This window comes from Pempheris klunzingeri, chromosome 18 (genome assembly GCF_042242105.1).
Source record: "Pempheris klunzingeri isolate RE-2024b chromosome 18, fPemKlu1.hap1, whole genome shotgun sequence".
Taxonomy (NCBI): Eukaryota; Metazoa; Chordata; class Actinopteri; order Acropomatiformes; family Pempheridae; genus Pempheris; species Pempheris klunzingeri.
In genome coordinates, this window is record NC_092029.1 from 12740477 (window position 1) to 12762195 (window position 21719).

Here is a 21719-nt window from a genome sequence, read left to right on the forward strand (position 1 = left end):
GAAAAGCAATAAGATGGGGAAGTTTTCAATCCATAAACACTAGCACCTGTGTTTGTGTAAAGAGACAACACAATGCTGGCAGTAGCAGTGGGAATCAACCAGACTCTCTTACCTTTGCCAAGTGGGAATTGATCCATTTTGTAAACGTCCTTTTCTGCACTGCCTCCTGCTCATCTGTAAATCAGAGCCCAAAGCGTCACTATCAGTCACATGCAATAATAAACAAAGAGGGGATTAAAACACAATCTTCTCATTGTCTATTGTTTTTAGAGTTGATTGGGTTTGCAGAGCCAGATGATGGCTCAAATTACCTTTGATATTATTACTTTCTGTCTAATACATCTGAACACAGTCACACCAAATCATACTTTGCATTGATGTAGTAAGAAAAGGCATTTGACATTTAATGCTGGCATTTTCTCTGTCTGGACTTCTCTTAGTGTGGACAGAAAACCCTGCTCTCAAAAATGCCCTTTATATGATAGAAGGGCAGTGGTTCTTCCTTTACGATGACATGCACCTCTGCTATGATCTATAAGAGGGTCTTATTAATTCCTGAACACAGTTCAAGGACGCATTCTGCTGCTGCAACACTTCACAATGCAATAATAACCACACACAGAGCCAACCGTTAACCAAATGTACAAACTTACCTACATATGGGAAAGGGCATTGTTTGTGGTCGCTACAGCGATAAAGGTCATTTAGCAATGGCACAATCAATAGCATAGATGTCTGCTGACGATGTCCCCTAAAAAGCCACTTAACTTAAATGGGGACAAGACATAAATCAAGCCTTGTCTCTCACATGCCCACAAGCACACACATAGTACATATACACTCTTGCACAAATAGGCAAACAAGGTATAGAGATCATTTTAGGACCATATATGTTCATTATATATGTATAATGAATTTCTGCTGTAATTTGTCCTTTCTGATTCTCTTTTGACAGCATTGTTGCTTGCAGCCCAAGCAATAACAATTGAAATTTCTTCAATGGTTACATGTGAGACTGTCATATACATCCCATTACAATGTACACAAAACAGACCTATAGTCTACCAATGACTCTAAGGATCCAATCACGTACAGTGACTGGCACATGTTACAATGTTTTTTTTTCTGTTCCATCTGCGGCACAGCGCAATATCCTTGAGATAAGCACGTTATCAGTGAGAGAGGACGTCTGACACAGTGCTTTCCTCTACCTTAATGAAATATGCTGACGGTTTGATTATACTCAAGTTGGTTAGTGTGTCACTAGGTACTGTGGGCAGTAAGGGGTGTGTGTGCATCAGGGAGGTGGGGGGGGGGGATGTTCATACATAATGCAGATAAATTCACGCATTGTCATACGTGCCACTGAGCAGGTCTCCATTCTATGAATTAATCTTTTGATTGGGTCCAGGAGTAATCAAATATTGATAGGCGGTAATATTGGAGGAGAATGAGAAAAATTTTGCCCCTGCATCCTTGAGCAGGAACGTGTGTGACGGTGAACATGTCTGCACAAGCGTGGTGCCAGCCTCTCAGTCTCAGGGACGAGGTGACTTTGAACTATACACACACACAATCACACTTAAGCACACGCACACACACGTTCACATTCTTTCAATATCACAAAAGAAAACAGCCGTCCTCAGCAACCAAGCCTTGCAGCAGCTTTTTAACACACTTGACTGCCTTCTCGGCTACTGTTGGCCTCTGTAATCATTAGTGTCACCCGCAGCCCCTGAGTTCCCGCTTTGACCCCCCACAGTGAGGATGACCTTAATGAGATATCATTAAAATCTAGTTTATTGTCTCAGAGGCTGTGTGTATTGATATACTATGATAAGGCTGGATTAAAAACAGACAGAAAAGGAAGGAAGAACATGTACAAAATCATTGCGAACGAGTTCTAAAACAACTATTGTGACTAATTCTCTGTTCTGTTTATTTCAACGTGAGATAAATAGCTAACATGACAGGAGACAAATCTAAAGAAACATTATGATAATGTATTTCCCAGTCTAATCTAATCTAGCACACATTGAGACAGTCACACAGAAAGCTGAGTGCATAGTATCTAAATACAGAGGAGCAGACAGGCGGACGCCCATAGGGTCAAACAGAGAGATAAGAAATCAAACATTTTGACAGTCTGCCCGCTGTGCTGTGATACATACAGTGAGACAGTGGTACCTGTCTGCTGGGTATGCTTGCTTCACCTGCTATAGGCTCAGCGACCTCCACCCACACAGGCAGACACACTGAAGGGGAAACGCCCCCTTCAAATTTCTGCCCATTTCACTCAACACACACCGCACCACAGCCCAAAAAATCCTCCCTGTGGGCAACACTTAGTAAAGAAATCACACTGCAAAATGCACACACTGAAATACAGTAGGCACATACAGCCCATACTGCAGTGCCACACTAAATCACACACGCATGCAGCACACCCTAGCACACATGCAAAATATACACACGCTACGTACTTGCCTTCTTTTTTCACACTATCCATTTCAGTAAGGGACACACGCTCATGCACACACTGTCCCACTTACCGCGGAGGTAGTGGTAGAACCCCGTCACCAGGTTGAGGGATGTGTTCTTTTTTGGGGAGCCTTCGCCCCCTGCTCGTCGAGCCATCTTGTACCCCAGACTACGCGTTGAGTCCCGCCTGTTTTCATGGGGACGTTGAGAGGACATTCACGGCAACCTCTGGGAGACACTACGCTTGCCCTTGCTCCTGCCCTTGCTGTCTCCACCTTTTGGGGAGGTGTCTTTAAAGAGCTCCCTGGAGCGCTGGACCTCCTGTGATGACAGCGGTGAAACTGTTGCTCTGAGGCAAAGCAGGAGGGAAGATTTCACCCTCCTGTTCTACACTTGCCTTCTACGTCTTGCTGTCCTCTGTCCTGTCCTGCAGTACCGGGCTGCAGACTCAGTCAGACTCAGTGTTTTTCCTGCCTGTTAAGCAGCTTGGGAGCGTGATGTGAGTGTGTCGGTGATGCAAAGACTGCTTGTGTGTGTGTGTGTGCGTGCGTGTGTGTGTGTGTGTGTGAGTGAGAGTGAGAGCAGTGTGGTGTCAGCCTGCCTCAGCATCAATCTGTCTTGCTTAGTCCTTTTTCCCTTTCTCTCTTTTTCCCTCTCACACACTCTCTGCCTCAGTCTTTCCCTCCCACATTCTCTCTCTCTCTCTCTCTCTCTCCCCCTTAATTTCTCACTGTAGGCTGCGGGAACAATCCACTTCCCTCCACTGGCCAGCCAATCAGAGTGCGTGGGAATGAGTGACGTCACAGCAGCCCCGTCCTGATGTGGAGAAGCAGAACAGAGTGGTGAGGAGGGTGGTGGGTGGCTTGAAGGGGACCGTTTAGCAGGTTAGGAGGGGAGGAAGTGGGAGCTCTACTCTGACAGCATCACACACACAGACATACACATGCTCTAACACAGCATCAGGACAGACGTACAGGAATTCCCTATGTGTTGCTGGCACTCTAATACCCCTCCTCTCGCTCTTTTATCCACACAGATACCATGCGGTGCTCTGGGGCTTGTAGCTTTCTACTCTATAGAGCCTGCAGGGGAGCAGACCATCACTGGCAGTCGTCCTGTCTGATCTGCTACTGTACTCTCTTCAAAAGGGATCCACTTTCATCTCAGCCACAGTCACATACAGTGCATCTGTCTATTTGTTTTCAACTGGGGGAGCGAGTACGAAATATAACAGAATACAATGAATGGTGAATACAAAATCTGAGGTTAGGCTCAGTATACACAGCAACATCAGAGTTTTAAGTGTGAATAGACAACATAGGCACGTCCAGAACAAAAGGAACAACGTTAAGTGCGTTTTCATTCACTCTGAATGTGTATCTGTATCTGTATTCTGCATTGCAGTGGAAATCGTAATACTGCTTATAAAATCTGAGGGTCAAACCACGCAAAAAACAAACAACACTTCAGACAATAGCAGTATTGTTCAATCAGCTACTGTGCATTCAGCATCTAAAGGGACACTCTCCAACTGCAAGGGCTACAACAGCTGATACTAGGAACTGGATCAGAGGCAAACCTGGTTTATGGAGCCAAAATTACCCCAACCCCCTCCACTACTGCAGTAAATTATAGCAGAAAGTATTAGTGCTGCAGTACATTGACCTCTTCTTCTTTTCACTATCTGATTTGTAGCTCTGTTTCTCTCTGACCTGTGCGCTCTTAGTCAGTCTGTCTATTTTCCTCATATTTTGTCCTTCACATGCTCAAACACACACACACACACACGGAGCTTTGGCAATATTAAAAGCAATGGGCTCTTCTTTGAAACCGTTTTCAGAGAGTTTCCGGAAAAGCAATATGCATGCAGAATAGCCTGGTGGGTCTTATATCAGCCTTAAAGATGAAAGGACCATTCATCATTTGTGTGATTTTCCCTTTTGTTCTTTGGGTTCCCCCCATAAGGGATTTTAATTATGAAAGTCATCAATAACCAATGGCAGCTGTCATCCGCTATCTGTCTGCTGATAATCACACTGCTGACAGTCCTCCCTGAACAGCCGTCATAGTGCTATTATTAGCCTATTCAACGGACCTGTCTCTGAAACATGTGTCACTGTCCGTTTTGCATTTCTTCGTATACAATAAGATTCCTGTGTATGTGCATGAGTGTGTGTATGTGTGTGTGTGTACAGGTATTAGAGACAGTCTGCGAGTAAGAGTTCAAAGAAATAATATTCATGCAGTCCTGTTTTTCGTATTTACATATACATTGCCTTTACTTGCGCACTCTAGACTATAAAAACATAATTTTACACCAGTGGAAAGCAGAATCCAGTGGGACATTCACATTGACCAAACTCACAATCCCAACTCAATAATATTACTGAAAGAAAATCCTTTGGCCAAAACTACAGCCAGACAAAAAGACAAAAATCTATTGTTCTTTATGTACTGCCCACACAATATCAATGAGGTAAATAATGGAACAGACTTTGTTGACGACGAATTTGTTTCTGTTTATATCAGTCTGTCTGTAAAGTTAAAGGTGTTGTCTGATAAATTATTCCTGGGAAGCTACACTTCAATTTAGAAGTGTGAAGGAACTGTCCTAGGTGCTGAACCCGTCAAAGAGGATTCTTTTGGCTTGAGAATGGATTTGGTTCAATACAGTAAGTTTACAACTAAGCAACAGAAAATGTAGACCAATTACAGGCACGCTGGAAGTCCACAACGTCTCTTAAAACACAATATTTCTATTTTGTAGGAACGTTTTAAAGAATTCTTCCAGTTAGCAGCTGTACGGCAGAAAATGGGAAAGCTGAACTTCCCAGGAGAGCTTGACTGTTAAGAAAAACAACCCCGGGACAAAATCAAAACAAGATGGTGAGGATTCGTGGGACTTATTAGACTTCGCCATTGGGAGTTGAGAGAAATGCTGGGCGAGCAGGTGCACGCACGCACATGCACACACACATACACAATGAAATAAGCTGAATGGAGTCAGAATCATTTCCACGTCTACTGTATGTGTAAGAATAAACCAACAGACTCCTTTAGGCTGCAGACCTCAAGAGTGTTCCAAGAGAGAAAGGGGGCGGTGGGTGGGGGTGTTAAAACAGACTGAACCTCAGCTGGTCTGGATGTCTAATGGAGCCCCTGGCAGCTCTACAGAACACCAGATCCCTCTCTGAGGTTGTAGAGGTTGGACGTGGGTCAGCGCCCGGCGTTCACACAGGTATGTCTGCGGGGTGCAAGGCTTCCTGAGGAGAGGAGGAACAGCCTCTTTTCAGCCATGAAAGGAAAAACAAACGGCCTCCTGGAGCGTGGAATAACGCTGCTTCTGCTAATATTGTAATCTATTCACCCTAAGGATATTTGGGTTTGCTCTGAGCAGCCAAGACTTCTTATTTATCCTTATGAGGGAGTCTATAGAGACACAGCGCCACCTAGTGGATAAAATAATCTTTATGCATGTAAAGTTCTCTGTAAGTGTCTGCTCTGAAGAATTGCTGAACAGAGAGAAGAGAGGACAAGACAGGACATGTCAGGACAGGAAAAATGAACCAGCTTGGCTTTTAAATTGAGCCTCCCAGATGACCCCGCTCAGCGCTTGAGCATCTCTGATCTCTCTTAATCTATTAATGACTCCACAACTCACCAGCGATGATTATGGTGGGCAGGCGTTCCACACACAATGTATGAGGTTACACACTCTCCTGTCGAGTATTAATTTGGTAATGCATTTATTCAATTATATTAGCTTAATATTATTCAAGCTGGTGGACATTTAAGTGGAATGATACAGTACCGTGGATATAAGAACAGCCATAGTGAGAGTCACAATATGTTGAAACCATGCTGCTACACAGGAGCCTTTCAGATCTGACAATAATGCATTTTCTTCTGCAGCACAACATTAATGGAACATGCCTGTTAAAGCTATCATGCACTAAATGGGCGGCTTTGTTGTATACTAGAGAGGTAGCTGGTAATTGCTCAAATTCCACATTCACAAGCACACACACACATGACACATGCACACACACATTTATAATCCACCACACTGACACACAAAGTAATTTAACAGATTTTGGTGGCTTTTCTGCTCCTCTACTCTTCCCAATAGCTTCTTTATCCACGTCCTGATTCCAGTTCTTCTCTTTCACCCCAACAATTCCCAATTTAAAAAACCCTTCTCAGCACTTCCGCCAGAGTACTTTAGCCTTAACACTCAATAACACCCTCTATCACACCCTCAGCACATCCACTCAACCCTCACATGCCCATTCACCATCCCACTTCATCTACAGCACATTTTTACCAGTCTCAACATAAGTGCTAAGACGGAAGTCCAAATGCCAACCCATTAGCATAGCTAATTACATTTCAGTAATAATGACACCACATTAAAGAGACTAAGAAGGGGGGAACAAGTCAAAGTGATTATCAAAACAACCCCTTTCCTCTTTCAAGCACCATCACACCCTTTTCAGTACCAGATGTGCAGAGAAGGCACTTTGCTGTTAACAAAAATGTCCAAATATCACAGTGTTCATTAAAGCCAGGCCACTGATACAGTAATTTCAGCAATTTCAGCACCTGCAGTACTTTCACACACACACACACACACACACACAAAAAAAAAAGCAATGAAGCAGATGAGCAGCATGCCAATTAATTAAAATGAAAAAAGTAAAGGTATTGATAATACAAAAATAAAATTGAATAAAAGATAGATGCTGCAGAAAAATCAAATACTGTCAAAACAGTTACATCGCACCTTATTGGATTTGAACAACAATCTTTTTCCTACTTTTCAAGGGTTATTTCATCAGGTGAATACATTCAGATGATCAAAACCACATTTTAACACACATACATAAACAGACAGAACATGCGACTAATACAAAGCATCTATTCCACTGGAGGCACCCGGGGTCATATCAAAACGCCATTCAGTGGCACTAAGAGCATTAGACAGACTCAATTTGGCTTTGAGAAAATGTTTTCAGCTTGATGCTTGATGCTTGCTCTCTCTACAAATGTGTGTGTGATGATTCTAGGCGTGTGTGTGTTTGTGTCTGTGTGATGCTTTGTGTGTGTGTGTGTGGGAGTTCAGGAGTGGGTCAGACAGTCTAAGCTCTTTATCCAGGTTCAGTGGCCCGCCACACATTACAGGGACAAGTAAAGTGAAAGGACTGGCGTCAGCACACTGAATAAATCACTGTGGCCAGAGCAGTAATATCAGTTATAAGTCTCATCTTTGCTGTTAAATAAAAACACTGACTGGAACAGAGCCAGAATCATCTACAAAATCCTGTCACACACAGCCACTTGAGTGTATTTATGCATGTCCTGCTGGGGCCATTTTCTGTCTTACTGAAAGTGAATCTGCCATTGTTTTTGCGACCAGCAGATGTATGCCTTTTGTTTTAGTCTGTCTAGAACCACCTGTCCAGTTAGTAATGCCATTCTGTAGAGGCATTATTTATTTCTTCAAAATTCCTCAACGTCGCCTTTTTCTCACTGAAAATTCTTCAATTATTAAAAGCAGGAAAACAGGGTATGTTATGTCAGGTGGCAGGCTGTGTTTGTGTCTGGAGCGTGAAGCCTCAGATTGAAAAAGGGCCCAAGGGGACAGAAGTCAGCATGCAACACAACAGGAAATAACGTTTCATAGATACAGCATGTGCATTGCTTTGTTTTCCATTGAAGGTAAATGAATAGGGATGATGGACCCCTCCCTCCAGGCACATGGGAACATGGTAATTGAATTCAGAAGGAGTAAACAATGACACTACATAAGTAAACAGCTGAGAAAAGGCTAATTTTGCATAGACATGTAAACGATAAGTTGGCTTTTAACTGGATGATAATATGAGTAATGAAAGGTTCAGACAAGCTCAGGTGTACTTTGAATGTCAATGCTATTTTCTGTGAGAGACAGACTGTTTGAAATTATACTGCTGTGATAAACCCAAACCCATCTGGTGCACCAAGCAGATTAAAACAAAAACTAGGAATTACTTATTTCAAAGCTAACTCAGGTATGCTGAAATGATCACATTATCTGGCCAACTGACCTCTCTGAGGTCAGGGCATCCCAATGTGACCTCTATTTAAAAAACCTTCAAGTGCTAAATGGACCGCCAGAGGCAGAGTTTTCCACTATCCAATCACACTGTGACAGGTGAAAAAAGGGGACGGAGGTGTCTGCGGGTGAAAGATAAGAGCATGCATGAGACTCAAAGTATTACACAGAGAGGCAGAATCTGTCTTGGGGTCACAAGCTCAGGTGTCAGGATTATATCAGTGAGGACATTGTCCTGTACGTCCATCAAAACTATCTGATTCCTCAATCTGACAGGAGGAATCAGAGATGTTATAGAAATGCTCTATCATGGAATCAGTGTGGCTTAAAGCTGTTATTTTGCTCCACATTGAATGTAGTGGTCCACAGTGGGTCAACAGTGCCTTGTGTTGCAAGATTCTGTAAATACTCCTTTCATTACATCTGCAGAGAGTCTTTGTTCGGTCGTTTAATTAAATGCTGCATGCGTTGCATAACATTTTCGGCAATCTGCCTTGTGAAGTTCATCTAAATCAACAGAAATCCAACTTGGCAGGAGCACTAACATAGAAATGCCAAAAGAAGGTGTAATTCCCACAGAGAAAAAAAATCAATACTCCCAGACTTTGTCAGTGTCTTCCCTCCTGATTTGAACTAATCATGAAAAATCTGCTTGATATTTTTCTTGACTGAACTAATGTTGAAATACACTTTGACCTTCACGAAGGTGTGATCTTTGAAAGAGGGTTGAGAGTAGATGAAGGCTGGCCCACCCAACACATTGTATGGGTGAGACCCCCACTAACCTAATCTTGTGATGTGTCACTCAAACCCTCAATGACTGTCGGGTCAAAAGAGATTATAATCTGATCTGCAATAGGAGCTGTCACTGAGAAACTAGCATGGACTAAACACAAATGACTCTTAGTATTCAGACACACACTTTCACACACACACACACAAACACACACACAAACACTTTCACACACACACACACCATTTTATCAAACATAATGTTCTGTTACAGAAGCAGAAGCTGAACCAGACATGGCCAATAAGCCCACAGGGCGAAAAAGCCTGTGCTGGCTGTCATGTGCCTGCCGCTATGGCAACGAGTCATAAACACAATCTGGAAAGACAAGTAGAGGAAGCAGCAGAATAAATAAGAACTCATGCTGCAGCTCTATCCTTCACTGACCCCGCTGCCACAGTTCTGAGGCTACAACAGAGAAACGGCTTCATGTTAATGGTCTGGCCTTGAAGACTCGTTGTGTGTCTGTTAAATCACTCAGCTAAACTGCTGACTCCCAGTGGTATGATAGCGGCAAAAAAGATGCATCACAGCTATTTTTAACACCAAGTGTTTGTTTCGGTGTCTGTGTGTGAGTGTGGGCACATGTTTGTGTGAAGCCGTGGCATCCGGAGCCACAGACGATAAATGGTGGTGTCAGAACTAAACAGGAGGCTGGCATGGCTCAAGGTGACCGTCTGCTCGTGCCTTCCTTGGCTGTGGCCGAACCATAATGTCGCCCCTGGCAACAGGATGTCACCTTGGCCCTGTGCCAACCTGAGGATCTGTGCCAGTCCCACTAGCAATCAGGAGCTTAAAACTGGTGTGTGGGCTCTCTCTCTCCCCCCTCCCTGTCCGGTCTCATTTTCTTGCTTTTCCCACTGCCTCTCTCATCCCTATTTCATCCGTCCAAAACTCTCAGTGTGGCACTCATGTCTTCCAGATGGGCTGACCTCGGTTGCCCTTGCCCTTTACCCTTGTCTTCACCTCTCTTCCTGCTCAGCATCCTCCTTGATCAAAATGACATTAGTAGGTGCTTATAAAAATTGGACCATACTGCAGAATTTCTTTAAATGCAGTTACTTTGCTTGGCATAACACAACCTGCAAAGCCCATCTCCTTCTGAATTATTTAATCACAAGTACAATTGCCAGTACAGCCCACACACAGAAAACTCAAGCAGGTGCTCCCAACACAATGAGACTTAGCAAACTCGTCTGCTTGATAGGCAGGCAGACGGTAAAACTCAGAGGTGTAGGCAGAAATCTTTGCCTCCGCCGCCCATGATGGAGAAAACAGGTGAGAAATTGAAATAGGAAACACAGTGCATCGCATTTCTCATTAATGAGAGACAACAAACAGGCAAATTCCACAGCATATGGAGGAGTTCAGGCTGGGAGGTGTTCAAAGTGGCCTCGTCGTTCTCTGCCATATGGTGTCACTAATTGCTGTTTTTTCACTGCGACAGAGAGGTACACCAAAAGAGATGGTTGAAAGGAGAAAAACACAGACCCAAAACTGGGGCAAAAGTTTTGATTGTTTTGATGTTGTATTGAGCAGTTACTAACAGCTTTCAAACTGAGCCTGAAGGGAGTATAGTGTATTTCATGGTATCTGGTGATTTGTGGAATGTGACTAATTTGAGAACATTGTCCTCTCTAGAGAGGAGGAATAAAATACATTTATCTAATCAGGCTTTAAAAGATATACAAGTTCAGTTTTCCCCAAAAACATGTGAACATGGCACATGAATATCGCACATTTCTGTATAATTATCCCACTGGAGAGACACGATTATTGCAACCCAGAAAAATGAAAAGCAAGCTACCCTGAACATAGCCAACACTGATTTCATTTACAGCTGTCATTTGGGACCAGGCTTGTGGCTACCTATAGAAACGCTGCGTGACACCAAAGACGAGGAACACATGTTTATGTTATGTTATGTTCCACTTATGCTATGGGCTGTTTTATGTTCAGCCTAATGAAAATGCGAGTGTTCCTCTTTGATTCTTACAAAATTGTCTTGATGATATCATCACAGGTTCAGCTCTCGTCTCCCAGGAGATGGATAGCAACCACAACACATCAAATAAAATGTCACATCAAATTAGATTACCTTCCCCCCCTGTACAAAAGCTAATGTGATCATGTACTCAGAGGAGCACATATACAGTACATAGAGTGATTTGTAAAACAAAACAAAACAAAAAAAAACAACGTAGCTGATTTCCAAACAAATGCATTCACACCATGGGCAGGATGTCAGATTTATAGTATATATCTAATCAAGGCTACAAACAGAAGACACCCCTTGTAATTCAGTAGCAATTAGCATTGTTTGTTTGTCTCTGTTGTCAGGGCAAATGTGGCTATGTTAAGGCAGTATTATTCCCACAAACCCTCAGACCATTCTTCTGTGTGGATGACCACGACAACAAGACCAATCTTGTCTGAAATGCTTCCATGCCACAAGACATAAACAATAAACAAACGGTTGGTAAAGGGACTGTTTGGTGTAATAGATAATGGTTACACAAGCCAGTGTAGACACACCCCAAACCTCAGGACCCAGTCAGCTGAGTATTTCTGGAACAAACCACACTTGGGACAAGGCTGCATTATTTACAGCTCATGTCATTTCCTGCCTCAAAGTGTTAAATGAGAATGTTGCTACAAGCAGTGGACACCATAACAACAGCTTTGTCTTGTTAGCTTGCAAAGATATATGAAAACACCATAAGAAAATATTTTTAGTGTAGATAAAATATTATTTTGTTTTATATTGTAATGTTTTTGTATCCTCCTGCATAACACCACTGCAATGTGATAAATTGTTTAATTCACACTAATTATGTATTAATACAGCAATCTGTTCTTGCACTGGAGAGACAGCTTCAGGGTAAGCGTCTAAAATTAGCTCAATCAGAGTACAATCGGGATTCAAAGTGTGCACCCACACCTGCACACAGTGATGCAGAGGAGTCACATGGCTGGTGATGCTGTTCTCAGCTTTCACAGAAACTGCCACCTCAGATGCCACAGAGGAAGCTGCCATATTGGATCTCAGCTCTGGTGTCACATGACTTCTTAGCTACTTTGCGAGCCTCATCAGTCTGGTGCTGTCTGTAAGGGATGTGTGATTTTGCCACACACGAGATAAACTGCTTTGCAGTGGAGTCAAATAGTTGCAGTCCAAAAAAGATACACTCACGTTATTTGACTTCTAGGAAGGGGAAAGACTGAATAAATGCTGCTATCTGCTGCAAATACAGTGTACAAATGAAGGAAAAGTTAGAGCAGAGGTGAGATAAGATAAGAAAGCCTGAATTGCTCATTTTAATGTGCCAGAGGTTAAAAAGAATAAACATGATGGCAGTAATTTATGCTGGTATTACAGCCACAGTAAGTTGCATGTGCAGTAGTCAGAGGATGATTGCCCACAATAAGACAGTCCTGCTGCTACAGCAGAGTTAAGAAGGAGGAATAGACTTCATCCTGTCAGCTACTCTGGGGATTAGCTTTGCTATTGTCTGCTTCCCGTCTATCCACATACAGAAACAAACACGGACACTCACATGCACATAGTATATTGCAATGTATGTGTGCACGTGCAAGCAGGTACACGCACACACAGAGCAAACACACAGCAGGCATGTGCACACATAAACACAGACAGTAAATACAAACAAAAACAAGGCGATCCTGCAATGTCTCACACACTGGCTCACTCAATCTCATTTGTGATTATTTCTTTCCAACAAAAAAGAAAAAGGTCCTCAATTTTATGTCATTAATTCTGCCCTACTGCATAGTTCTATGCACAAACTAACAACTGCAATCTCAATCATGAGGAAATAACTCCACAGAAAGCAAAGCAAACTACAGCAGAGGTAAGAACTGAATGTTAGACAAATCATAATTATTTGTTACCTAAAAATGTCAAATGTACTTGAGTACTGCATACTGTACCATCACATACCTCATCCAGTTATGTCCTTCACATACCACACATTTAGAAGTCGTATGAACTTGAATTCCAATACTCCACAGATAAGACTTGCAGGGTTATACGCAGAAAGGATAAGATGCATGTAAGACATTTTTACAAAAGAGTAAGTGCCTTTATCTCATACTGTTTTGCTGTGTCATGCCAAGCACTAGGTCACCTCTAAAACCACTGCAAGCCGAGGTGGAGCAGTGTGAGTGAGTAAGCATTTTACGCCTACCTTGCAGCTTCTGCATCACATTGGCAATATTCCGAGAAGAGTGTCCAAAGTGTCTGGGTGATGCCATGCTGCTGTCCTCAGGTCACCAAAGTCACGTCCCAGCTCCTGTCAGTCACTTTGCCAAGGCGCTCATCCTGTGATCAGGACTCTGATTGGGCCGCAGTGGTTCTGTGTTTTCACACTCAGTGCAGACATCCAGAATGAATCATGTCCATGTAGCTGTGTTTCTCTTTTCAAGTCATCCCTGTTACAGTAGCAGGCTGCAATCCTCGCACTCGGTGAAGCTCCTCCCCTGATGATGACGATGATGTAAGTGCATACTGTATGTGTATAGTGTGTGTGTGTGTGTGTGTGTGTGTGTATGCTCGCCTACGCTGAGTCGTTTACTTCTGCAGGCAAGACAGCTTCCTGGTCTGCATGCACTGCCACCTGGTGTCCAATCACAAGGGACAAGGGCTGGCTCTTCCTTCTCATTGAGACATCAGCACCAATAGTGTACCAGGTACCTTCTCATTCCTACTGGCTCCACCGTGAGAGATTTGTGTATGTGGGAGCGTCAGTGTGCCAGCAACTGAGAAAGTGACAGAGAAACGCCATGAGGGAAGAAAAGAGAACAGAATTATCAGCAGCAAACTTAGCCTGGCAACAACACATTTCTACATTAATGTGAAATTAGACGCTAAAATCCACCCTAAAACAGGACACTGTAATTTGTCAGTGTGATTTCAGACAGTGAAGGCAACAACCACAAACACAGAGAATTTCTTATTAAGGACTTAGATTGATGATATCAACTGACACATTGTTGCAAATCTTTTAGTGATCAATCTTGAATTATTTCTATTTGACTGGGTGGTTGAAGCAAAACTTGAAAAAGTCTATGGCTCAGGCTTTATCTATCTACATAATGCTTGCTAAAATAATAGACAAATAAGTATGAATATCAACTAAGAATACTGAGAATAACCTCTCAAAGATCGTGATAAAAATCTGAGACAAAAGGGAAGCATAAGTATAGACAGGTGGAAAATAACTAGTAGAGAAAATTAAAGGCACGCAAAGAATCCATGTTGAGTGTTTTGTAATTATTTAAGAACTGTTACAATATACCGACTTTAGTGTCATGGACCCAGTAATATTAACTTAAACATAAACTGGTGTTTAGGGTTAATGCACAAAATTAGTTTTAGTTGGATATATGGCTTCTATCTGTGACGCAGAAAATATCCTTTAGAGAAGTCACCATGGGTTGCTCCATTATTCAGTGCTTATTGAGCTGCTCTAGGATTTATCCCATGACATCATCATTTCAGTCTGCCCGAAAGCTGCTCAGGCTAAAGGGGGATTTGTTCCAATTCACAAATCAAAATCTGGACAACACCTCTAAAAAAACTAATAGAAATGTTATATTATAAATTCTAAATTACATTATATATAACTAAAATGTGAAGACAATTTTGGCACCTAGAAAGGAAATCTGATATGAGTAAACAGTCAATCAAAACACACCCCTGCCAATAAAACATCTCTCCAAAACTCTACATCCAAGATAGGCTACCGTACAATGGATCAATGCCATTCTTTGAAATGCAGGAGAGGGGTGTGATGAACTACTGGGCTCTGAGCACTTATCACGATGTGTAATCCCATTAGACAAGTCCTTTCATCATCATCTCAGGAGAGCTCTTAGAGGGGCTGAAAGGGGAGCTACGCTGCCCGAGCCACAGCCTCATTCAGTAAAGTGAGAGATAGAGGATTGGGCATGAAAAACATAAAAGCTGATAAATTATTATTGATTGCAGATCCTAAGCTCAATTTTGGTATATTAATGACACTGAATATATGCATGTTGAATTAAATCTGTTGTGATGACAGTGTTGGGCAATCTGCCTCTGAGATGTATTAATTGAATGGCATTAAGTTATTAAGCTAGTAGGTGCAGCATGAGTCTAATTTCGTGGGTATGGACTGACAGGAAAACTGAACAGCCCTCTACTGTTTATTTTGGAGTCCAGGTTTCTTTTTCTCTGTATCGTCTAGGCTCTCTTTTGAAGCTCTGCTGTGTACCGTTTGTCTACAGTGACTGAGTAAACACGATGCTCACTGGAGAAAAAAACCCACATAATGATATGGTGGGGAGGGTGATTATTCAGATTTAGGAAGTGGTGAAATGTTTTTTTATTGTATTGTTGGCAAAGTTCTCCACCCAATAAATGCTCCAGTTTCTCCATATTGTCAATGGAAATGACACTGGCCAAAATATGACATAAACTAAATATAATCCATCAAATTAACATTCTCGCCCAATCCAACTGCAGTAGCATAACCGGGAACAAATCACTTATCTTCATTGTTCAACGTCAAACCCACCCAGGAACAACTAAATCAGCAATTTATCACAATAAATGCACACATGAATCTAACCATTTTATATTAGTTATGCTGTCAGAATCAGCTGTTTGACATGCCAGTGTGATACATTGTGGGATTTAGTTGAATTGGCCAGCTCCTCTGCAGCAGGGTCGGACTGCTGATTCCTGCATTTTTTACGCAGCTCGGCTCGGGGTGACCTCTACCGTCCAGATCCCCACAGGACCAAACACATTCAGCAAAAGGGAGAGCAGACGCTGCTGCAGCAGCGGAGAGCAGAGAGCAGAGACAAAGCACAGGGGGTCAATAGGAAATCTTCCTTCAGTAGCCAAACCTGTTAAAATCCGTTTTCTTATCTAATCATTGCAGAGAGCAGAGAGCTGGGACTAAGACTGCTCGTGTGGTAATCTCTGTCATGCATAGTCAGCAGTTTCCTAAAATTTCATTAGAAAGTTTGTTGTCAACCTGCATGTCAAAATAAACATAATGCCAAAGAATGAAATGCTGCTCTGCAACTCAATTTTATGTACTGACAAACTATCTGTCTAAATTAACATTTCAATGTAGTCTTGACTCTGATTTTTCCTTTAAAAAAGCAAACAAATCCTCATCCTCCTCGTTACAAATGGCATTGCATAAGTTACACAGATGTTTGAAGCCCAATGTATACCAAGGTTATAAGACATCAAAAGGATGTAGATTCAATTCACAACCCCATTCAAGTTTTCTAGAAAGAAAAGGCTACAAATTGTCACACATCTTGCAAAACTGGACAGTGGAATCACTGCCTTTGTTATGGCAGACCATTCTTTGTCATCCCTTGTTCATCACTCTGCATAAGCTATGTGGGATGAATTTTCTGCAAAAATACATGAAGGGTGATGTAGTACTTCTGTGGAAAAATACAGGTTGATTAGCTAACCTGGATGTTTGAATGGACAGGTTTGGAGTGGGCCTGCTCACTGTGGCACGATGAGATGTGCTGTGAGGTTTTCCTGTAGCATTACTCCATCTACTGGCCAAGGAGGGGATAAAAGAAACACATGGTGTAGGGTAGGCCGTCGCCCCAGGCTGGTTTTCTAACCAACTCAGCCTCTCCACATACAAATATCGCTGACCAGAGGGGTATCATATTTTGAATCATAACATATCCCTTTTCCTTCCTTCCTATCTTAGTTTATGCATAATTCATAGTTTATACATTCACAAAAGCTAAAAAATGTTAAACTTTTCGCTGTTCTGTATAATGTCTAGAACACAGAAAACAAATTTCCTTATCAAGATACTAAGGACAGCACACTGTAATTTCCCACCACTGCCCAGTGACATTTTGAGAAGGCCATGAACTTAAGCTACAAAGCTCAAAGAATGTCACCTCCACCTCTGAGCAGAACGGCTCATTACACTGCAATTACTCTACAGCAGAACACAATGGCCACACATGCTATTTTACGGTGTTGTGGGTGTTTGTTGGTTATTTTGGACAAGTTTTACAGCAGAGCCAACAATCAAGGGAAGTTCAGGCTTTGGACGGGCTACTCTTTCTCTCTCTCTGTCTTTGCCAGTGAGAAGGCCAGAAGTAATCAGCTTCTTAGTAAAGCACAATCACAAAGTATCACAGTATTTTTTCACTTTAAAGGACATTAGTAATAGGCTGACTGGATTCATGATGAGGTTGAATTTAAGGGGAAGGATGGTTTATGGTCAACTCTGGAAAGTTAAATCCAAAGCTGGGGGGGCAAACGAGCCGGTCTACATTGGATGCATACCAATAAGACTACTCGCGTCCTTTCCGTCTCACTGTATTGATGACCTTGCAGATTTGGCTTGGACTGGATTAAAACAATGCTGACTGTGGGACCAAGGAGCCACATGAAGAGCTTCGTTTGTATTCACTGTATCCTGATTCATCAAATAAAAAAAGCTGAAAGCCAAAAGTGTTGGTGCAATGAAAGTAGCTGTGCTGCTTTTCTATCTTATCAAACTACAATGTTATTACTGGGTCTCTCCAACTGAGAGAGGACCAGACGTCCGATACAGGCACAGCTGACCTGGCAGACACAGTGGAAAGACTGAGCTTACTAACAAAAACGCTGAAAATCAGAACAGGCCGATAGCTACATGCTCACAGTCTGTTAAAAATGTACCATAGTAGTATAATTTTTGCATCATTAAAACTGGGAATTAAAGACACTCATAGTATTGCCACCATCAATTCCAGCTGTGGTTTTGCCTCTAATACCTATTTCAGACCTGAGGCTGTAACTCCTGGTACATCTTATGGCAACTTATGGTCTCTGTGGTGGAAGGAAAAAATATGAGAGATTGAGATATTTATCATTTCTGAAAGGAGTGTGGTGGACGTTCCTATGGTAAAAGCTTAAGAGTTTTACTGCGTTTGGGTGACACTGTTTTACATTAATCAACCTGAAGGAAATGATGGGAGAGGAAGTGATTACAGCAACACCCTGTCTCCCCAACTCCAGGATCTCTGTCCTGGATAGATAAGCCACTCCTGTTGCTAATTTCAAGCAGAAAAGCAGGAAATGTGACAGTGTAGTTTTCCGCTTCCATAAACAAGACGACTGCCAGAGTTAGCCGCCAGTCCTGTGTGCCTCTGGGCTGAGTCTCCCTACGAGGGAGACAGACATTACTAACAGAGAAAGTGAGCAAGGGACGAGAGAGGGAGAAAGTGAGAGAACAGGAAAGAGGGGAGGCAAGAACACAGGAAAATCCATCAAGAGGAAAGAGAGATAGTCAAGAATTGACAGAAGACGAGGAGAAGGGAGAAGAAGAGAGAGTGAAAGACAGACTGAACTGAGTATCAGTCTGTCTTCTTCTCTTTCAACACAACAGATAAAGTCATGGCTGAAAACAACACAAATCTCTTTCTGGAAATACTTCAGTCTTTTGATGCTGGTGAGTTGTTTTTAACTTCCCTTCCCTTTTAGCTGGTCTTTTCATGTGGTCTCTCTGATTGGCACTGTTGTTCTCTTAGGAATTCAAGCATTAATCGCCTTTCTTACAAAGCATGGTCCCGTTTCTTTTTGAGGATTACTTTATACAACATATTATCATATACAAGGAAACCTTTCTCAATTGTTACAAATGCTCATTCCAAATCTATAAGGGACTGACATGTTTTTCTTAGTGCTTTTTCCAGTTTCCCCAAATGTCATTTCCAGATGACTTTTGACCAGTGTCTCCTTTCCCTTTTCCAAAAGTTAAAGAAAAAAAGCTGCTGTGGAAATATGGCTGGTAGCAAAGTTGGTTCAGTGTTTTTAACGCTTAACTGTATTGAAAGGAAATTGATTTGTTTTCCCTGGCAGCAGTCCAGCAGGATTTGTCTTAGCCACTGCATTCTCTCTCTTCTTTCAAGCTCGCTTATGTTGGCACTACAGCTTCCAAGGCAAAGAAGCAATGAGCAAAAAGTCAGGGCCTTTTTTGATGGAATGAAACGTAATCAGTTTGTTGTCTCAAAAAAAACTTGCTCTGGTAAACATGAAAGAGGAAAGCCTATTCTTATTTTGTCAAGGGGCACCATCTTGCAAGACACTGTTGGCAATCCTCCATTTGTTACAAACAGATGGTTTTTGTGAGCTTGGTAAGGGCATAGATTCTAATTAAAATTCCTTCCATTCCCAAGGGATGATTAAAAAAGACACTAAGGCATTAAGGCTAAAGTGCAGTTAGATGTATTGCACATGCATTTTTAAACTCTTATCCCACACAGTGAATCTGAGGAGTAAATAAGTCAATGAGGCAGAGGAGATAAAAACAAATCACATACAAACCAAGCCATCAAAAATATATAGTGAAGCTCAAGATGATAAAATATCCTTTTTAATGTGTATTTCTCTGTTCACAGTCCCCCTGATCATCACATTCTGTGTGTCGATGGGGGTGGGTCTGGTCTTGGGGGCCCTGGTTTACGTGATCTTGACTTGGATGTCCCGACGCAGAGCAGGCTCTGCCAGCATCACCCGCCGTCCTCCTCGCCAATCACGCACATCTTCCCGTAACCGCCCTGGCTTTAACCGCAACAGCAGCTATGACCGCCGTAGCAACAACAGTTTGGTCAGTGCTGCTTTCAGTTTCCACCGCCAGACTTCCTCCCCAGATCACCTCGACCCTCTCGGGCATAAATCCAGCTTCAGGGCCTCCACCTTCCACCCTCTCCTCCAGTGCAGCCAAATTGCAAGGGAAGCAGAGGAGGGGAGCCAGACCACGCTGCCTCGTACACCGACCCTGACCACGGCGACTGGGTCAGCTCAAACAGCGGGCCAGGCAGCTACCATCTCACCCAGACCTGAGTCATTTTGGGGAAACAACGGCTTGAGGGGTTTCCATGCGACACAGACCCCACCACCAGCTTATGAGAGCATTATTAGAGCTTATCAGGAAACATGCACCTGAGAGGAGTGAGACCACCATTCTGACTCTAACTAAATGAGCCCAGAGTTGTAAATGGATTTACAAATTATACTGAACAAGATCTGTATTGATTTTTATGACCAGATGAAGCTGTGGAGTGTACAAGGACAACTAGATCAATTGTGTGCCCACAATAACACCCTAAAACAACAATCAATTTTGGTTGCCTTTTGGTTTGTTAATATACTGTATATCTGATGTTGACTAATGCATACTTGCCTTTCATCATTCAATACTTGTGTAAAATATCTTAAAACAATCATTTGACTCTCTTACCAGCATGGCAGTGACTGCTTACAAACAGGAATTATTCTGCTTAAAAATTAGCAGTCTATATTTAGTGGTGATTGACACTCAACCATGGTTGCACAGACTCCTTGTTTAATTTAGACAAGGCAAAAATCTACAGCTACACACTGATGACTGGGCATTTATGCTGCAAACAAAGACTTCTCCTTTGTCCCTGCTGATCATCTAATAACTATGCAAAAGAGAATGATTGTGTGTGTGTGCCCTAAAGGAGGGCAAGTGTTTGTGTGTTAACCTGTATTTAATAAATTGTACATGAGTCATTGACATTTCTTTGCAAAACCTGGTGGAGACAGCTTTAAATTCATGCGATGTTTTCATTGCTCCACCACACATTTTTGCAGAGCTATGGTATGAGGATGTGTGTGGTATTCAAAGTAATTTTGACTGTGTGTGTGTGTTTGCATGTACAGTATATGTGAGCGTGAGAAAGAGATGCACAGAAAGATGGGCATTATGTGTCCGAAGTTTTTGTACTTTATATTTGAATGGAATTTACAGAATTCTGCTCATAACTTAATGCAATAAAAGCAAGAACAAAAGCAAAGACAAGTGAATTTCCATTCAGAGCTTGTGGTCTACAAAGCAGTAGCCTCATGTTGTGTAAGGCAACACAAGATATGGACATAATAACATGAACACCTTTAAAATATTACAGCTCAATACAGTAGTGATCCAAATTGTTGACTGTAAGACAAATGTGGTGCACAATGTTGCATTGTGATGAGGATTGATGGAGACAATAACTACCTTATGAAAGACATACCTGATTGAATGTAATCTGATGCAATATCCCCAAAGCTAAAGCCTCAGGTCAACCAGCCAGCACCACCAGCATCTACACCTCTTTCTGTGCACATTATGATAGTTTGTATCTATCACAATTATTTTGTCCACCCCACTGAAGCAAACAGATAATTTGTTGTCCAGCCTCAGCTGGTATACCAAAGTAAAGCTTGTGAGGTGAAGGACACTGGTGCCTCTACAGGAGGAAAGGAGGACCAGCCCTCCTTTCAGTAAAACCACATCACCA

The 21719-nt window shown here is 42.3% G+C and overlaps 2 protein-coding genes across 2 annotated transcripts in view; one reads left to right on the forward strand and one right to left on the reverse strand.

Moving 5' to 3' along the window:
• The window catches only part of syne1a (spectrin repeat containing, nuclear envelope 1a), a 115650-nt gene extending 112953 nt beyond the window's left edge, over nt 1-2697 (reverse strand). The window contains exons 1-2 of the mRNA XM_070848803.1: nt 2553-2697; nt 113-174 (exon numbers count right to left, since the gene is read on the reverse strand). Of these exons, the coding sequence (XP_070704904.1) occupies nt 113-174; nt 2553-2697 (207 nt within the window). The remainder of the gene's footprint in view (nt 1-112; nt 175-2552) is intronic.
• A 15845-nt stretch (nt 2698-18542) lies between these two features.
• Nucleotides 18543-20953, forward strand: myct1a (myc target 1a). The gene is made up of 2 exons (XM_070849574.1): nt 18543-18862; nt 19812-20953. The coding sequence occupies exons 1-2, from the start codon at nt 18808-18810 to the stop codon at nt 20357-20359; spliced, it is 603 nt and encodes a 200-aa protein (XP_070705675.1). The 5' UTR covers nt 18543-18807; the 3' UTR covers nt 20360-20953.
• The last annotated feature ends 766 nt before the right edge of the window (nt 20954-21719 follow it).